The sequence below is a fragment of the Rhinolophus sinicus genome, chromosome 11 (genome assembly GCF_057876585.1).
Source record: "Rhinolophus sinicus isolate RSI-liver-muscle chromosome 11, RSI-T2T, whole genome shotgun sequence".
NCBI lineage: Eukaryota > Metazoa > Chordata > Mammalia > Chiroptera > Rhinolophidae > Rhinolophus > Rhinolophus sinicus.
This window is the reverse complement of record NC_142511.1, coordinates 6,310,304-6,328,894: the sequence shown is the minus strand read 5'-3', so window position 1 is coordinate 6,328,894 and position 18,591 is coordinate 6,310,304. Positions and strand designations below refer to the sequence as shown.

Here is an 18,591-nt window from a genome sequence, read left to right as displayed (position 1 = left end):
CTGTGTAGTCTCTTGTAAATGAGTCTGTGCCATGTTATTTTAATCGTGGGATTTTTTACAACTTTCTTTAGGTGAAAAATAAAGAAATAGATAATGTGCACAACAAAACATACTTGTAGTAGCCAGTTTTGCAGAGATCACAGGAATTAATCCAGCCTTAAATACACTACTGTCCAAACTCTTTCATCTGTTACACAGTGATTGTACATCAGGATTAAAGGCAATGAGATCCTAGGGTAAGTGTTCAATGAGACCTAATGGCTAACAACGTAAGTCCTGGTTTTGATGGCTTCTCTTAAAATCAGGACCTTTATGCTTAACATGCACTAGTTCTGAGTACCTTCGAAATGCACATAGTTTTTCTCTTTCCATTCTTCTAAGTGTCCCCACCCATTAGTTATTCCTTGCAGTTAGAGGATATATGTAGGTTTACTTTCTCGTAGAGGTCACTGGAAATAGACATTAGTCACCAAGCAACCCAATGGCATGAAGAAGTCAAAGGGAGAGGACGACTCTAGACTAAAAGAAACTTAAAAGATGCCAAAAGCAGATGCAACATGGGGACTCGGTTTGGATTCTGATTCCAACAAACCAGATGTACAAATACATTTTTGATGTAATTAGCAAAGTTTGATTTAAGTATTGGGTGTTAGATAATACTAGGAAATAACATGTCTGTTGAGTGTAATAATAGTGTGATTATAGAAGAAAATGTCCATATTTTTTAAAAATGCGTAACTAATAGTAGTTGGAGTTTCCTTTAAAATTACTAAATACTTTTAAAAGAAAAATACACATTACCAGTGGAAGTTATTTACTACCAACAATTAGCAATCAGGTGCCCATTGGTACTGGATCTGACCTCAAGGGAAGGGGCCGGAGTTTAAAAAAAAAAAAAGTTCACAAGGTATGAAGGGTAGTGATGACTGCAACCGTCCTTCAATGTTATAAAATCTCCAACGGGGATTCCACAACCAGACCTGCTGCCTTTACCACTTACCCAGGCCTACCTTGTTCACAAGCAATAGGCTACTTTCTGACCCCTTTGACTAAAACTTGCAGATGAGTGAGTACTTTTGTGTGTGCATTAGCCTGTCAGTCCCAGTAACCAGCTAATCGGCAATAATGGATTAGTAAAGCCCTCTGCTTTCCAACATGGTGGCTCATTTAGTTAATGGCTGCCACCCTTATTTGGAACAACACTTTTTTCACTTGTCGCTGAACACCCATTGCACTATTTACTAAAGGAATTTATTGGGTACTCCCTATATGGACACTACATAGAGGACCAAGAGAAAGTACTGTTTCTGACCTCACGGAGCTTAGACTCCATTTACCGAACTTGACATGTATACAGTTTAAAAATCGGTAACAATCATCTCCAACACACTAGACAGAATTACCAAAGAATTATTCAACCATGATTGTCCCCAGACGAGCGAGGAGCTGTGAGACCACAAAGAAGACCTCACTTTGCTGGTTGGGCAGCACAGTCTTTCCCAAGGAAGTTACATTGAAGGTAAGACTTGAAGAATTGGGGGGGGGGGGGCGGGGTGTTGGAGACAGAGACTCCTAGTCAGAGAAAACAAGACGTGTGAACTCTGAATGAAGAAAGCACCTGTGTTACGGAAACGAAGGTCACTGAGGCGAAGAGTAGAGGAAGGGAACAGTGGCTTGACTTGAGGCAGAGCCAGGTCCCGGAGGCCTGTGGGTACAATGCCAAGGTGTCTGGATTTTAGTGAATGGAATCCTAGGAAGGGCTGAGAGCAGAATGAAGGATCAGATTTGTGCCTGTTGGTTCACATTTATTGGGTCATTTGTCTCACTGCTTCGCAAGCCTAATTCGCAGGCAGTTCACCTGGGGCTCGGAGGAAAGCGGTTATTGTCCCAGCAGGTGTGGAGTGGGGCCTGCGCTCTACTGCCCCCAGGTTGTGCCAGTATGTAGTAAGGCTCTATGTGATAGGCAATTTTAGCAGAAAGATCCAGTTTCTGCTCATCAGACTTAAATTTGTATGAAATGAATGGTATGTGTGACGTGCGTAATTAGCACTACCTGGAGTGCTAAGTAGTAGTCACTTGAAAGAAAACGTGTAGGGCTGAGGGAGCAAGGTGATTCAGGAAAGCTTACGTCTGAAGCGTGGATCCTGAAAGGTGTAGAAGGGTTTTTGTATGTTGAACAAGGTGGGGAGTGGCGACTGCAGCCTGGGAGCACATTTACCATCATGAAAGCAGGTGGCCTTGTAATGGGACTTAGGGAATTCGGCAAAGCTAGAAAACTTAGGCTGGCCCGGGTCTTGAAAAGCTTTGCGTATCATTGAGTCTTCTAGATTTGTCCTTTAGCAATTAAACACCGTAAAGATGTTAAGCCAGAGAGTGATGTGATTATTGTGATTTGAAGTGGAACAGGGTCTGAGGCAGAGCCCAGCCACGACTCTGTTGCAGTGGACTCGTAAGAAACCATGAGAGCCGCACGGGACAATGGGGTTAAAGAGGACAGAACTTCTAAGATGGTGTTTGATTGAGGCACAACTTGAGAACAGGCCACCAGTGTGACTGGAATTACCAAACAGCCAAACGGGTGGCACCAAAGTCATCTGCTTCCTGTTCCTTTGACCAAGCACTAGGTCTGCTCCTATAGCATTGGGTGAAAGGGGGGAAATTACCTTTACAGTATCAAAGCCCTTGAAAATACTCAATTCCAACATTCAGTCTTCACAGTTCATCATTGCCTTCCTCTCCTCCCAAGTCCAAAAATGTGCAGGTTATTGTGATCCAAAAGGTGCCCCCTGGTTTTCCTCAGTCGACAGTTGTCCTTGTCATCCTCTAACTGACTGGGCCTTTTCTTATCCTGACAACAAGCTAGGGAACCTGATGAACTCCTGGGCCTTGGACAGGACGGGCCGCTTCTGCAGAGTGGGCGGGCCCATTTCTCTAACCGAGCAGCACCATTCGCTGGTTCACTGAGCTTCCCTATGGAAATTCACCTAAGACCAACTAAGAGGTGAGTCCTGGAGCTTGTTTCTGTTTGAAGTTAGAATAACTGGTGCCCAGGCGGCATCTGCTGGTTTGCAATGCTGACCATTGGGGAAGGGCCTGAAACCAGCCATGTGTCCCTCATTTCTGCCTCATCCCTCAAACAGACTTGGTCACATCTGCTAGAGCAGCCCTTGGCAGAGGTGAGAAGCAGGCGTCAGTCACATAACTGACCTGTACTGATCAAAACACAAACCCTTGGCCGTAGCTTTACTATGCGTTTCTCCCTAGGCCTGTCCAACCCATCCCCTCTCCGTAAACTTTCTCCTAGGACCTTGACCTCTGGGCTCTGTCTCCTCCCCTTGTCTCTCTATTTCTCTTTCACCACCTACAACTTCCTGAGCTAATGTTGAAGCAATGAGCTTTGACTCCATGCCACTCTCTTGCTCAGTCCCTCAGCAATACCCTTGCTCAGTGTTTCTGTTCTTTCAAGGGGTCAATTCCTGTGAATAAGTAAGCATGTTTTACTTTACTTGATCACTTTCCACTGGGGAAGAATTGAAAGTATTTTCCTGTTAACAAGTCAGCAAAATTACTCTGAACCTGGGTTTCTTCAAACACAAATATTTATTGGGTATATGGTACATTCAAGACCCAGTAGCATGCGCACTGCACGTGTTCAGTAAATATTTGTTTTGATTTGGTTTCCCTAAAACCAAAACTGAACTTTCTAACGGTTGTGAGAATCTAAACAAATTCCAGTAAGATGCTTTGAAAGTCTCACCTGAAAGCTGCCAAATGATAATGCAGGATTTATTTTGATAAACTTTATTTCACCTTAATTAAAATGTCACAACCACCTAGTAAACTGGAAGCCGGGGAGAGTTACAGGCAACTCTGGTTTTTGTGTTAGATGTTTTGCCAAATTTCCATGGAAGTTAAGCTCTGAGTTACACAGTAACTACAGCAGGAGCTCAGCTCTGCTGTTTGCACCCCACCAAGGTCTTCCTCTTGGACCCAAAGGAAAGAATAGAATAGCCCCGGATGTGAGGCAGTGGCAAGGTCCAGCTGAATAACCTGCTCATAGGAGCTGCTCTTGAGACTGGAGGCAGGGCTAGGGAGAGGGGAATGTTTATTGTATTACTGATCTCGAAGTATTAAAAAAGAGAGAGGGTGATTGGATGCTATATTCTTTCCTTTTCCTGGCTCCCCACACCTACCCTTAACACAGCAAAGCAAAGAGCTGTCCTGCGAGCTTCCACTCAGATGTGGGGAAGCCTTTTCAAAAACTAGTATGTACTTGGTAAAAGTTCCGAAGTCTGCCTCCAGTTCCAGAAAGGGTTACCAGTTTCCATGAAGAATTTGATTTAAACATACTTTTATATATTAAATATTTACAATGATTAAAACACTACAGAATACTAATGACAGTGTGTGTGTGGGGGGAAAGACAGATGATTAGATAGATAGATAGATAGATAGATAGATAGATAGATAGTCACCCAGAGCCCTGCATACACGCTCTCTTTTCCTTTCCTCATCAAACCACCTAAGACGAATCAAGAGGAAGGGGACTCAGGTCATCAAAATCTAGACAGAGACAGGCAAGAACAGGTGTGAGCAGTGAGAACCAGACTAGGCTGGTGTGAAGGACCCCAGAAGAACAACTCAGAAGCACATTCGGAATGTGCATCAGAGAATGTTTTCTACTGAAATATGGGTAACCACAGAAAAAGGTGGCAGTTCCTGGGTTCATTTCTAGGCCCTGGATTTTGAGGGAATCATGGACAAACTTGAAGAGACTATCCAGATGGTGGCATGTCATAAACCCTGCCCCAAGAAAACAATTGGACAAAAAGACATGGATGTTTTCTTCACAGTCATCATGTAGGAGCCCAAGACCTGTGAGACAGGCAGACAAGGATTTGCATCTCAGCTTTGCCAGCTTTGTAATTTGGGGCAAGTTCTTAACCCTTGTGAACAGCCGTTTTCTCATCTCTAAACTGAGCAGAATAGGATCTTCCTGGTAGAGCTGACAAGAGAGTTATATAAGCTAATGCCTGCACAGCACTTAGCATGGATCCTGGCACGTAGTAAGTTAAAAAACACACACCACAAAAAAACATGTGTGTGTGTGTGTGTGTGTGTGTGTGTGTGTGTGTCTGTATGTGGGTATGTACATTAGCTTGTTTATTTTCTGTTTCAGTCACTAGAATATTTGCTACGTAAAGGCAGGGACCACATGAAATTTACCATTCTATTCTCGGTGTCTAGAACAGACCTTGGCATATCAGGTTCCATAAACATTGCTGACTAATTTAATTGACCTAAGTAGATCAAATGGCACTTGGGTTGTCAGACAGTAGACTTCCCTTTAATATTATGTGCTACTCAGAAGCTACTAGTTAATAATGGAAAAAGGAAACCACATCGCAGCATTTCTGTAGGATTTGGGTACCAGCTAACTTCTATACAACTGTAGCCGTAGTCAAATTTATGTTCACGTCATAGTCTAATGAGGGCCTTCTGGGAGTACAGTCATTTAGCCGCCAAGTTGGATGATGGATATATCCTCCATGTTCTTCAAAGTCCTGAAGTCATCTATCCTGAACATGGAGACAGAGCTTGGAGGACTGTGGGGGCCATTTTAGGAGACTCTGCTGGAAATGGCATACTTCATGGCCAGCGACACCCCATTACCCAGAATGTAATCCTGTGTCCCCACCTAACTAGGGGAGGCTGGGAAGGAGAATTCAGCTGTGTTCCCAGGAGGAAATGTAACTATGTGAACTATCACAGTAGACCCATGGATGATCTTTAATCCTTAAAAATCCCTGAGAGATCAATACTCTGTCCCCATTCAGAGATTTAAAAAATGTGACCCTGAGAGAGGTGAGCTGCACAACCAAGATCACATAGCTAACGATATGTGACAAAGCCAGGGCTTCAGCCTGGCGCCCTGTGACTTTCCCTGCCATTCTAGGAACCAGAGCATCAATCATTTTGATGAGGCAGACTTCCTCATGATTTTGTCTCTGCTTACACATCAATGCAGAGTGCATACAGACCTTGGACTTGAATCTCTTTTAATGCCTTTGTTAACATACTGTGATTTTTCTGGATAGTTCAGTCCTAATCACTGTCTCCTCTGATCTTAACCAATCAGTATTTCAAAATATAACAAAACTCTTTTTCACATGATATTTTATAGAATTCTGTAATAACTGTGTTCTTTTATATATAAACATATATGTATAGTAAGTGCTTAAAATGGCACCTGTTATTATCATATTCAAAGATTTAAAGAATTTGACCTAAACTAATAGAGGGAATAGTTAAATTATAGGCAATGGAATATTATACTGCCATTAGAAAGTTTTTGCCAGGCAGGGCACAGCTAAGCAGCAGCTCTATTCCACCTTCGGACACTGAACTGGGCTGGTCTCACTCACCTTTTCTCCTTTGTCACCAGCCAGGGGCTCAGCCTGCTTCTCGTTCCTCTCTGGTGCTGCCTCTACCTCCAACATGCCCTGAAGTCCCCTCTCCCCAGGCCTCTGTGGAATACAACACTGATCCCCTTCTGCTCATAAAGTCAAGGCCTTTTGAGGAGGGGTAAATACATTGACATGTTCAAAAGTAGAAAGTGGAATAAGGAGGTTGATGTTGGCAAGTCTTCCTCCCATTTCGGGTGCCCACCCCTCAGCCCCGCCATTCCCACTTTGTGATACAAAAGGTGACATACTAGAGACACTGCTCAGCAGCTTGCTTTTCCCCCATGAGTTATCCTGAAGCTCTTCCCTGGCAGCACACAGAGAGGAAACTCATCCTTTCTGACCAGGGCTTAGTTTTCCAGTGGGTGAGGTACCTTGGTTTATTTAACTGGTCTCTTGTAGATGGAAGTTGTTTCTAATCTTTTGCTGTTACAAATCAGGTTACAGTTGGTGATCTCATGCATACCCATGCAGGAATCTCTGTGGGAGACATTCCTGAGGTGGGACTTCCAGCTCAAAGGGTAAATTCACTTGTAATGTTGGTATTGCCAGATTTCCCTTCGAAGGGTTATTGAGCATTCTGCACCCCTGCAGCAATTCATTAGGGAGGCCTTTGCTACCACCCTTTCTAAAATGGTAACCTCCCCACCTTCCCCCATCACTTTCTATCCCCTTGCCCTGTTGTATTTTTCCCCATGGCTTCTGTTAATACTGACTGATTCATACACTGATTCTTTATGTGATCATTGCATGTCTCCTCTGACTGGGGTCCCCAGCCCCTAGAACAATGCCCAGGTATTGCCCAGGTAATGCCCAGGTACTGGACACAAGTGGTTGGACAGGAGAATTTTCAATTGTCTTTAATCTGGAGTGACAAGGAGCCTCTAAGCATCCTCGGGTCCTTTAGGACAGGTCCTTGTAACTGTTCGCACTGCACATGGGAGTCCGTAAGGTGTCCAGGCTCTAAATCAGCCAAGAACTTACACACAGCTTCAGTCCAGATAGAGATTTCCTGTTTCATGATTAGAGAACTCTCTAGAATTCCTATGACTGTACCAACTTCAAAGAGTCTCCACACAGAAGGTGCAGATGTACCCTGTGAACTGTTGTAGCAATCCTGGTGGTACTGTGTTTGGCTCTTTAGGAAGAGGAAAATATAAATAAACGGGCCCTTTATGTCCATTAGTTTGAATTCATTTCACCTCCCCCAACTTTACTAAAATAAGTGAAAATAACAATGCATGCAAAAAAAGTAATTTGGTTTGTTTGCTTTCAAAAAGGTATTGCAGCAGTTGTATGATTTTACCGGCCCCACACACTGCCTCCTGACCCCCAGTCGAATTGTGTTAAGTACCTCCCAACCAGCTCATCCACCTTAGAAATCTCGTTGGCATGCACCCCAAAGATACTTGTGCTCTTGTGCCCTCCTCCCGTCACTTCAGGGCTGAGCGGGGAAGGGCTCCATCTGCGGACCACAGGTGTAACCATCGTGTGTCCTGATCTGGTTCACAGATGCGTTGACTGTTAGAGGCCTGAAAGTAGCACTTTGTTCCAGAAAATTCCTCTTCTTCCCGCTCTGATTAGATAATATGGACTCTCTCTTGCTTTTCCTAAAGAAACCTGTGAAAGAAAGGGTATTGCACTGAGCAGGTGGAAGGCTAGAACTTTCCAGACACTCAACTTGGCTAGTTATATTCATCTATTTTCTACTCCTGGTTTGGGTAACCAGGAAAAAAGAATCCTGCAAAGTTCTCCTCAGTCAGGCATTTTCTGACCTAATTTGAGTTTGTGAACACATTCTCCTTTTCCTTTTCTATGATAAAGATGAGGAAGAGATAGAGGGAATACGGGTAAGAAAGGTGGGCCTTGCTTTCCCTGGGCCTGACTGAACTTTAAAACTTCTCTACTAATTAAACAACATGGGGCTCCACACTTTGCTTAACCCTGAGTCTGGTCATCAACCTTTGACCTCAGTCCTCCCCTCCTCCCCTGCCTCTCCCCCACCTTCGCCTCTGGAACCTCAGTTAGATTGGGAGGAAAGAGCCAGTTTCCAGAGGGACTGCCTCAGACCACACTATCCTCACTTGCCCAGCCCCGTGGAGGATTAGCGGCCATGTTTTCCAATGGGATAGGAACTGCAGCTGCTGGAAAAAGGTAAGAGGGGTGAGCTTCCCCTTTCCGTGCCCTCAGTGGGTCTTCTGACCTCTGAAGGACTCAGGAAGGTGACCTTGACACCTTCGAGGAGACCAAGCCCTCTCCCTGGTGGTTACAATCAAAGAACTTGTTTGGAGGACGTCATTCCCAGCGCCCTCCCTCTCACCCGCCTTGGGGTCAGGCCTTTCCCTAAGCCACACCTTGGGTTCTTAGCTCAAGAAACAGGACGTCTTTCTTCCCTGTGTGAAGACACCGCGCCAGCCCTCACAGTCCAGGAGACCCTCCAACGGGAACTCCAGGGCTTGGTCTACATCTGAAATGAGGGCAAATTTTAAACTGTGAGGACCTCCTGACACCCTTTTCGCTCCTCCTTCCCCTTGGTTGCCCCCCACCTCCCACCCCAAGATCTCGGTGACCTTTGACTGACGAAAGGACAGCAGCCCTCTCCTCCCTCAACACTACACACATCGCCTTGATCTGGGTTGCTGTAGGAAGCTAACAGGGAGGCTATGGCTCGATTACCTTGGTTTTTCTTTGTGCTTAACAGAGCTCCCAGCCTCTAATTGTATTTCCAAATGTAGGTGAGGGACAAGACGGGAAAGAGTAGGCAGCAAGAGGGGGAGATGAATGACAAGATTCTGTCTCTGCTTCTTCACCCCGCCTTCCACAGCTCCCTCAGTGCCTCCACTTCTCTCCCACTCGAGGCCTGTGTTCTTCAAACAGCTACAGAGTTGGCTTCAGCTCACACACGAAGCCAAGTCCCCCCAGCTCCCACCAGCCAGGCCCACACTGGCCCAGCCGACCTCCTCAGCTAATCCTTTCCGCACTGCATGCCTGTCTGTTTCTGCCAGGGGAAGACAGAAGGCTTGGTCCTCAATGCACACTCCCTTCCCTAGACGGAGGGACCCAAGTCCGCCACAGGAAGCCCCTGCCCCCGCTCCCCCCACACCTGTCTTATCTACGGAATACCACAGTGTTTATCTCCTGCTTTGCTTACTTGGGTGTCACAATTCTCCTAATTCACCAATCTCATGGTCTCATTTTTTAAAAAGTGAAATTAGTTTCATTTACTTTTAGTGAACCCATGTTGGAAGCTATTACAATTTCCAGGCCACAGAAAAGGATGAGGCCTGAACTAAGGCAGTGAGAGGGCAAGGAAACAGAATCGATCAAATCTAGGGTCTGACTAAATGAGGGTGAGGGAGGAATCAGGGTGACCCCCAGGGGTCTGGATTGGACTGCAGGGTGCATGAGGGGCCCATCTGCTGAGTTGGCGGACATGGAAGGAGAAACAGGTATGTGGGGAAATTGGCAAGTTCAGCTTGGCCGTATTTCACTAAGGAAGGAATGTGCAGGACGTCCAGGTGGAATTGTGCAGCCAACAATCGGTCTGGAGCTCAGCGGAAGGCTGGGGCTGGAGCTACTGTTACGAGGTCCTCCCCACACAGATAGCGCCTCTGCCCCATTCATTCCTTCTCACCCTGCTTGTATCTGAAATCTCTCCGTGGTATCAATCAAACTCCTTCCAACCCTGACACCCAGGGTAAAGTCCATCCATTTCTGAGGCCTCCCTAGGCAGCTCTGTAAACAGCTCCTCCTACAAGCCTCACTCTTCACTGGGCACTGTTTTTCATGTGTGCACATCCCATGTCACAGCTGGAGGCTTTGCATTCTTTCTTCCTCCCAGCATGGGGCGTTGGGCACACAATACTTGAGTAAGCATCAGTTGCTTCAATAGTTGATTCTAATTTCGACATGACTATGTCCAGGCAAGTGGAACTATCCACTCACTAGGAATCCAGGACTGGACTCGTCCTGGGCTCTGTACTTTACAAAGTACAAGGCCACACTGGGTGGGCTAGCGTCCTAAGCTCTCCTAGGCCAAGTCTGGGCTGGGCAGTGGGGATAGGGGATCTCCCAGCCTAGCTTAACTCAGCTTTTTGTCCCCCTGTAGGAGGGTATGTCTTCTCTCCTTGCTGCTCCTTGGTCTCTGGGGTTGTGTGACCTGTCACTGGAGCCCCATAGAGGACATCTGCACTGCCAAGCCTCGGGACATTCCTGTGAATCCCATGTGCATTTACCGCTCCTCAGAGAAGAAGGCAACTGAGGACGAGGGCTCAGACCAGAAGATCCCCGAGGCCACCAACCGGCGGGTCTGGGAACTGTCCAAGGCCAATTCCAACTTTGCCACCACCTTCTATCAGCACCTGGCAGACTCCAAGAATGACAATGACAACATTTTCTTGTCACCCTTGAGTATCTCCACAGCTTTTGCAATGACCAAGCTGGGTGCCTGTAACAACACCCTCAAACAGTTGATGGAGGTACAGTCCACAGCCCTTCTGCCCAGCGTCCTTACTATGTATTGGCCTGGAGCCCTTTAGAGACCTTAGGTCGTATCCCAGTCTCCTTGTGTTTCTTTTTTCCTTTCTCCTTCCTACCCTTTATTCTTCTTTTAGCCATGTATACATTTAGAAAGCATGAGTGGAACATTTATGTTGTGCCAGGCACTGTATTTGAAGGAGGTCACACCAGAGGTGGCACTCGGTCTGGGGCTGACTGCAACGTGCTCACCACGTTAGCCCGGATGCCCCACCAGACCCAACAGCATTTTCTTTTGGCTTCTACAGGTTTTTAAATTTGATACCATCTCCGAGAAAACATCTGATCAGATCCACTTTTTCTTTGCCAAACTGAACTGCCGACTCTATCGAAAAGCCAATAAATCCTCCCAGTTGGTATCAGCCAACCGCCTTTTTGGAGACAAATCCCTTACCTTCAATGAGACCTACCAGGACATCAGTGAGGTGGTGTATGGAGCCAAGCTCCAGCCCCTGGACTTCAAGGTGAGTTGCAGACATCATCCCTGACCTCAGAATTCTTCCTTTCCACTTAGAGATGGAGGAGATAGAGAAGCAGGATCCAAATGAACACTGCTATGCAAGTGAAAGGCAGGTGTCGGGGTGACTGTAAGCCAGATCCCCGGGAATCCTTACTCTTGCCGGAAACCAGAAAAGTCAGTGGTATCTATAGATTGGTGTGGCTGCTCCGAAAAAGTTGTCCAAGTAATAAGTTCCTCACATACATACCAAAAGATGTTCTGGAGATTCCCGTCCTACAAGATACCTTATTTAATTCAATTTTTAAAGGTTACCATGGTCAAATAAAATTGGTGCATGGTGCATGTTATATTCTCCTCTTGGGGATCCATGAACCTGTTAAGTGTACTGAGGGGTCCTGGAATAAAGGAATCTATTGACTGTATTCAATCAGCATTTCTCAGACATTGTTGACCACATGGGCATCCCTCTGCCCCCTCCCCCATCCCGTCACTCATTAGCTTCCCATAGAACAGGGTTTGGAAACCTAAACTGTTGTGAATTCATGTCACTACACTAGGTATGTGAGGGTTCCCCAATCTGGGCTAGAGTGATGGCTTAACCAAATGGGTGAAAGGGCAGAGGGATGATGAATAAAGTAAAATGCTGCATGGGGAATAGAGAAGACGAACAGTACAGGTGAATAGGTTTGTTTCCTGTTCTCCTCAGGAAAATGCAGAGTCGTCCAGAGTGACCATCAACCAGTGGATATCCAATAAGACGGAAGGGCGTATCACTGAGGTCATTCCCCCGGATGCTATTAACGAGCTCACCGTCCTGGTGCTGGTCAATACCATTTACTTCAAGGTACTGCTCAGAGTGGTCCTACAGAGACCCCAGGGTGACTTCTTGCCCTCCAGCTCCCCCTCTTTCACTCCATCGGGCACGTGTAGGTAGATCACTTCTGAAAAATGGTACATGCATGGTCTGGGCATAAATACAAATTTGCTAAGAGTCTAGAACCCTGCCTAGGGCTGTGGCTGCTGGGGTGAGGTCCAGGGGATGCTACCATGTTTCCCCGAAAATAAGACCTCGCCGGACCATCAGCTCTAATGCTCTTTTGGAGCAAAAGTTTATAAAAGACCCAGTCTTATATTAAAGTAAGACCAGGTCTTTATAGTAATTAATATAACATAACATGATATAATATAATATAATATAATACAATATAATAGAATACAATAGAATACTGGGTCTTATATTAATTTTTGCTCCGAAAGATGCATTAGGGCTGATGGTCCAGCTAAGTCTTATTTTCAGGGAAACACAGTAGTAATGTCTCTGGGCCCAAGGCAGTGTCCAGCCTCACAGCCCAGCATGCCCTGCAGCAAGGCATGAGCAGTGATGAATTCTCATCACCGCTATGTGACAAGTCTGCTGTCCAGTTAACTCCATTTTGAAATCTGGAACAAGATGACTGAGTCTATGAACAACCCTCAGCGATGAGATTTCCTCCGTCCCCTGGAGCAGCTTCTGCAGTGACTCCAGGTTCCCCTCGCCTGAAGCTTCCGAACCTCAAACATTGCAGGGACCCTGTGATTCGATCATGCAGATGGCCTTGTCTTTCTCCGAGTCGAGAATTCTAAAGACTGTTCCAAGTTGATTACAATCAGGAAGGAAGATGAGGGAGAGGGTGCAGGGAATACACAGCTCACGGACACTGCGGTTAAGGCAGGCAGAATGGTGGCACATTTGCCCCTCCGGGATCGTGCCCCATATGCAGCCCCTCCCCCGTCAGGGCCCAGGAGGTTAGCCAGTCACTGCTGTGGCCAACCACTCTGCCAATCAGGGTGTTCCTCTCCCCAAGAGTGGAGTAGGCTGTGTTTCCACCGTGTGCATCGCCCTTTACAGTTTGCGGAACACTTGGCCATTTATTAGCCCTCCTGATCTTCCTAACGTCACAAAGAAGACCTTGGGCCCCTCCGACAGGTTACTTAGTTTTAATCCAGACTCTTCCATTTCTGACTGCGTGAACTTGGACTAGTTACCTGAGACCTTTCTATGCCCCACTTTCTGCATTTATAAAGTGGTGATAATTAATAACACAGCTACTGAGGGGAATGACTAAGCTAACACAGGAAGAATGCCCAGAGCAGTGCCTGGCACAGTAAACGCCCTACAAATACTGGTAACCACCAGCTCCTAACTTTACAGATGAAGACCCCCTCTCAAAGAGTTCAATGACTTGTCCCCAAATCAAAGAGCAGATGATGACAAGGAATGGAAATGACAACCGAAATTCAAAGGAGTGTCTCTATCCCCTCCCTCTCTAAACAGGAACTTGGCCAGGACTCCCCTCTGCCTGGCAGAGGACGCCCTGGGTTATTATCTGTGTGTGGCCTGTATTCACGGGGCAGAGCCCAGCGTTTTGGAGAACGGCCTTGGAGGAAGAGGCTGATGGGAGGCAAAAAGCAAGAGGCAATTAGATTTCAACTCAAGAAGAGACTTGTGAGAGGCCAATAGGATGTTCTTGGTTTCAGTTTTAGCTTTTCTCGTTATACAAGTAAATAGTCACTGCTAACAAGCTGGGAAATACAGGAAAGGTCACAGAAAGAAAACTCTCAGGATTCCATCACTCTGACGCAGTCATTGCTCACCTTTTCACGCATATCCCTCTGGTCTCTTTTCCTGATAATTCTATTTACCGGTTAACGTAATAAAAGAATGTCAGTCTTCTCCTAGGGATGGTTTTGTGATTCTCCCACCTGGTGTTTTCCTCCAGGGCCTGTGGAAGTCGAAGTTCAGCCCCGAGAACACAAGGAGGGAACTTTTCTATAAGGCTGATGGGGGGTCGTGCTATACATCCATGATGTTCCAGGAAGGCAAGTTTCGCTACCGGCGCGTGGCGGAAGGCACCCAGGTGCTCGAGTTGCCCTTCAAGGGTGACGACATCACGATGGTGCTCATCCTGCCCAAGCCTGAGAAGCGTCTGGCCAAGGTGGAGCAGGAGCTGACGCCGGAGGTGCTGCAGGAGTGGCTGGACGAGCTGGCGGAGACGCTGCTGGTGGTCCACATGCCGCGCTTCCGCATTGAGGACAGCTTCAGCGTGAAGGACCAGCTGCAAGACATGGGCCTGGCCGACCTGTTCGACCCCGACAAGGCCAAGCTCCCGGGTTAGTCGTGGAAGGCCTTTCCTCCTCTCTCTGCCCCCACGGCAGTCTGACCAAAGGTAGAAGACTCGGAGAAAGGGAAAAAGAGCAACCAGTCAGGACACCTGGCTGCTAAGCCCAGTTTTACTGCTAACTCAGGGAAATCTCTCTTCCTCTCGAGGTTTCCATTTTCTCTTCTGGAAAAGGGGGAGTTAGCTCTTGAATCTCCCTGGGCTCTGCCGGCATGGGAACCCTTTGAGTCTGTCACTGATAGAGGAGATAGGACCTGGTAGAGAAGAACTTGAAAAGGCGTCGGAATTCACAGTACAGACAGACAGGATTAAGAAGAGCTGGGGACGTCTGGGTCCCACAAGATAGTCCTAGCTGACATTTAGTAGCCCCTCACCTAATCTTCCAAAGGGCTTGTGTGGTTTCCTTATGGTCACTTAGACAGATACAGCCAAACTCTTCCCCGTTGTGATACTTCAGTAATGGTGTTCAGTTGGCTCGGTTCTTCCAACCCACCGTCCTTTAAAAATATAAACTAAAATATCTCTTTTTTAACAAGAACTTTACAGTGTTAAGTAACTGGATTTACCTTTAATGGGCTGTCCTTTAAGCTGGGTCTGAAAACCAATCCCGCTCTTAAAAAATGTTGCCAGACTGGAAAGAAAGACATTCTTACTCGGTGGAATAAGTTTTTCTTGAAGAACAGAATCCCCTGACCCCCCCATTCCCACCTAAGAACTGAAGTATGAGATTAATTCCCAGGAGCCAGGCTGAATAAGCCCAAAGTACTTTATTGTTTTTAACACGTAATTGTATCGGGGGTATGGTTAGGTGAGGCTCCAGGATTTCTTCCAGTTTTTCAAAAAAGCCCAAAGGACCTCTGAACTCAAACTGAATTCCCTTCTGTGGGTTGAAGCCAACTGTCTCCCACCTCACCGAGTCTTCTCTGGCTTTCCCTCTAGGTATTGTTGCAGGAGGCCGGGACGACCTTTACGTCTCAGATGCATTCCATAAGGCATTTCTCGAGGTGAGTACACCTCCTTTGGCTCTTTCTTCTTCGGCTGTTTTTTCATTCCTGCTTTACTTTATTATTCATACATTGATATCTCATGTGATTTGTCACTTGGGAGTTCTTGCTCTATTCATTCTCATGGTATAGACAGCAGACGCATGAACAGCAGGAGACAACTGTGGAAAGGCCATGTGTCCAGTGTCCCGGCCCCAAAGCTGTAGCCCACTCCTCAGTGAGGCCTGCTATAATACGGCCGGGCCCTGAAGCCCTCGGGGTCGAATTGGTCCCCCCTTCCTCCCACTATCACTCCTGAAGCAGGTCAAACAGGCACACGAACAGTCAGGGGAAGGTGACACAGGAAAAGGAGCCAGCAAAGGCCCCTAAGAAGGCATTCAGAGGAAGAGAATCAGGAGAGTACGAGCCTGTGGGAACCCAGGGAGAAGTTTTAAGATGGTGGAAAGTATCTATCAAGGAGATTGAGATGTTGTGACCATAGCTTACTTCTCCCTGAGGAATCTGGACAGGATAATGAAGGCACGTGCCGAATTATATGGTTGGAGAACAAATGGATGGTAAGGTTCCCCTGGTGAGTGGGGATCATGTCCTGAATTGGGCTCCAGAGAACGACAGCTCTAGACCACCCTGCAGATAACAGAAAGTTAGGTGGTGAAATCAGTGTATGCCCTCTTCTTGGGAAATTAACAAGAATTAATGCACACTGGCAGATTGAAGTCTGAGAAGTTCCACAGTGAAGAAAGCACTTCAATGTTTATTGTTAACCTGGTATTGCTCCGACTAGGGTGCCACGGACCCCTTTACTGCAGTAACAGCTGTGTAAAGCCTGCAGAACTTCCGGTTCTCAAACAAATACCAGTAGCATTAGTTACTTGGGGGCTTGACTCTTGTCGAGTCCAGGATGAGGCCTGAGAATCCAGATATATTTTCAAAGCACCTCCAGCGGTTTTTGATGCACGAGCAGGTTGTGTAGACTGTTCCTTGGGGAACCAGGCTCTGGGAGAAATGAGATGGGCCCATGTTAGAAAAGGTCACAGGGTGGAGGAAATCACAAAGAAGGCAGGCTGTGGTCAGAATGGTTCCAAACCGCGGTGCCAGTAAATCTAGTCACAGGGTCCAAGCTCGGTGGGAAATACGTAGTTAGGAGGAAAGTGGAGGTGTCAAGGGAAAGGACAAAATTCATTGTAACGGGAGTGAGAAAATGTGATGGCCTGAAAAAACAGGTTCTGTCTGAGAGAAGGATAATGTGTCCTTGTGCTGAGAAATGGCAGGTCTGCGGTGTAGCCATGGGACTGGTTTGCTCACGTAGACTTGAAGGTAACGCTCACTGGGTTTGATGAGATGAAAGAAATGGGAGGTTAGGGTGTCTACTGGGTCTCCTACCGAGCTATTTTAATTGTCTTGGTCAAATGATAGCAGGCGTGGGGGCTATGAGCTAGGTGCCAAAATCCTTCATGTGGATATGTAACGCACAGGACAGTCAATAGATGTCAGATAGTAGGACAACAGCGAAAGGAGAGGGATGTCACTTAAGATATTGAGATCATAACAAGGGATCTAACATGTACTGAATTAATGGTTTCGGAAGAACGAACAATACTACCGTCACCCCCTTCCACTTAGAAAGACTGCAAGGGAAGATGCGTACTCAGGGTATCAACTATGATTGAAAATCCTCTTCTCAGGACCCCAAATAAAAGTGGTCAACTCAGACATCCTGGAGGGCGTTGAGTTACTACTGGGGAGAAGCAAAGGTCTGGATTCATTTTATCCACCTGAGCCCACTATACAATGATGCCAGGTTTCTCCGTGGCTCTTAGAACAAAGTTGTTTTCCTTGAAAACCTTGGGAACCCAACACATAGGACCCCAACTGATTGTAGATCTCCTGGGCAGTCATTAAAAACCAGAATCTGATTTGAATAAAAGGATCCTGGTCTTATAAAAGCTCCAGTCTGCTCATAAATTTGGTCCTAGAATGATCATAAAATAGGTAGTATGGAAGATGGGGAGGAGGGTCAGGAAGGAGAGAGGAAGAGCGAGGAGGAGGGAGAGCGCACCGTCAATCAGCTCCGCAAAGCTCAGGATCTGAAGTGCTTTCTTTCATTAACAAGCAGGGACAGAGTTTTCGTGATATTCTGGGTCCCCAAGTACAATGTCCTGAAGGAGTCCCCCTCTACACCCATGACGGTTCTGCTTATCAGCAAGTTCAGACACCACCGTTTCAGTCTATTACTCCAGGAAACACTCATCTCATGCAGCCAGAGTACCTGAGTGGCTGCTTGGGGGCATTTTATCTGGGATGTTGATGCTCTGAAAGCGGTACTATTTCAGCTACAGAGCTCTGATCTTGAGTCAAAATCTATTTTAGCATCAAGTACAAGATAATCCTCTTGTAATACCACATCCGATGGTGCCAGCCAGAAATGTGACACCGTTGTATACATCCAGATTTCTGGTTCAGCAGTTATCTGAATGGAAATTATTATTCGAACACAAGTGCTTACATCAGTATTCATTGGATGGAAGAATGAGTAAAAGTAGGGTTCCGCAGGGAACCCAACCTGATCCAAATGTATCTTCTACTGGGTAACAAATAGCATTTTGAGGGATTGTTGTGTCTTTGGATGATCTGCCTGCATAACACAGCAGTTTGTTTCCTGTCTGACCCGCAGGTAAATGAGGAAGGCAGTGAAGCAGCAGCTAGCACCGCCATCGTGATTGCCGGCCGTTCGCTGAACCCCAACAGGGTCACCTTCAAGGCCAACAGGCCCTTCCTGGTTCTCATCAGGGAAGTCGCTCTGAACACCATTATCTTCATGGGCAGAGTAGCCAACCCTTGTGTTAACTAAAGTGTTATTCTCTGCACCTCTTCTTACTTTGGTTTGTCATGAGAGGTAAAAATAAATACAATTACTCCCATCTCACAATTATGAATGGACATTGCCACCTGGAATGAAGACAAGGAAG

General features: G+C 46.5%; 1 protein-coding gene across 1 annotated transcript; it reads left to right on the top strand.

Annotated features, from left to right (window-relative positions):
• The first annotated feature begins 8,460 nt into the window (after nucleotides 1–8,460).
• SERPINC1 (serpin family C member 1) lies at nucleotides 8,461–18,551 on the top strand. Its single transcript, XM_019725093.3, has 7 exons — nucleotides 8,461–8,618; nucleotides 10,573–10,942; nucleotides 11,249–11,464; nucleotides 12,167–12,304; nucleotides 14,220–14,610; nucleotides 15,558–15,622; nucleotides 18,297–18,551. Exons 1-7 carry the CDS (start codon nucleotides 8,578–8,580, stop codon nucleotides 18,471–18,473), a joined length of 1,398 nt encoding a protein of 465 aa, XP_019580652.2. The 5' UTR covers nucleotides 8,461–8,577; the 3' UTR covers nucleotides 18,474–18,551.
• The last annotated feature ends 40 nt before the right edge of the window (nucleotides 18,552–18,591 follow it).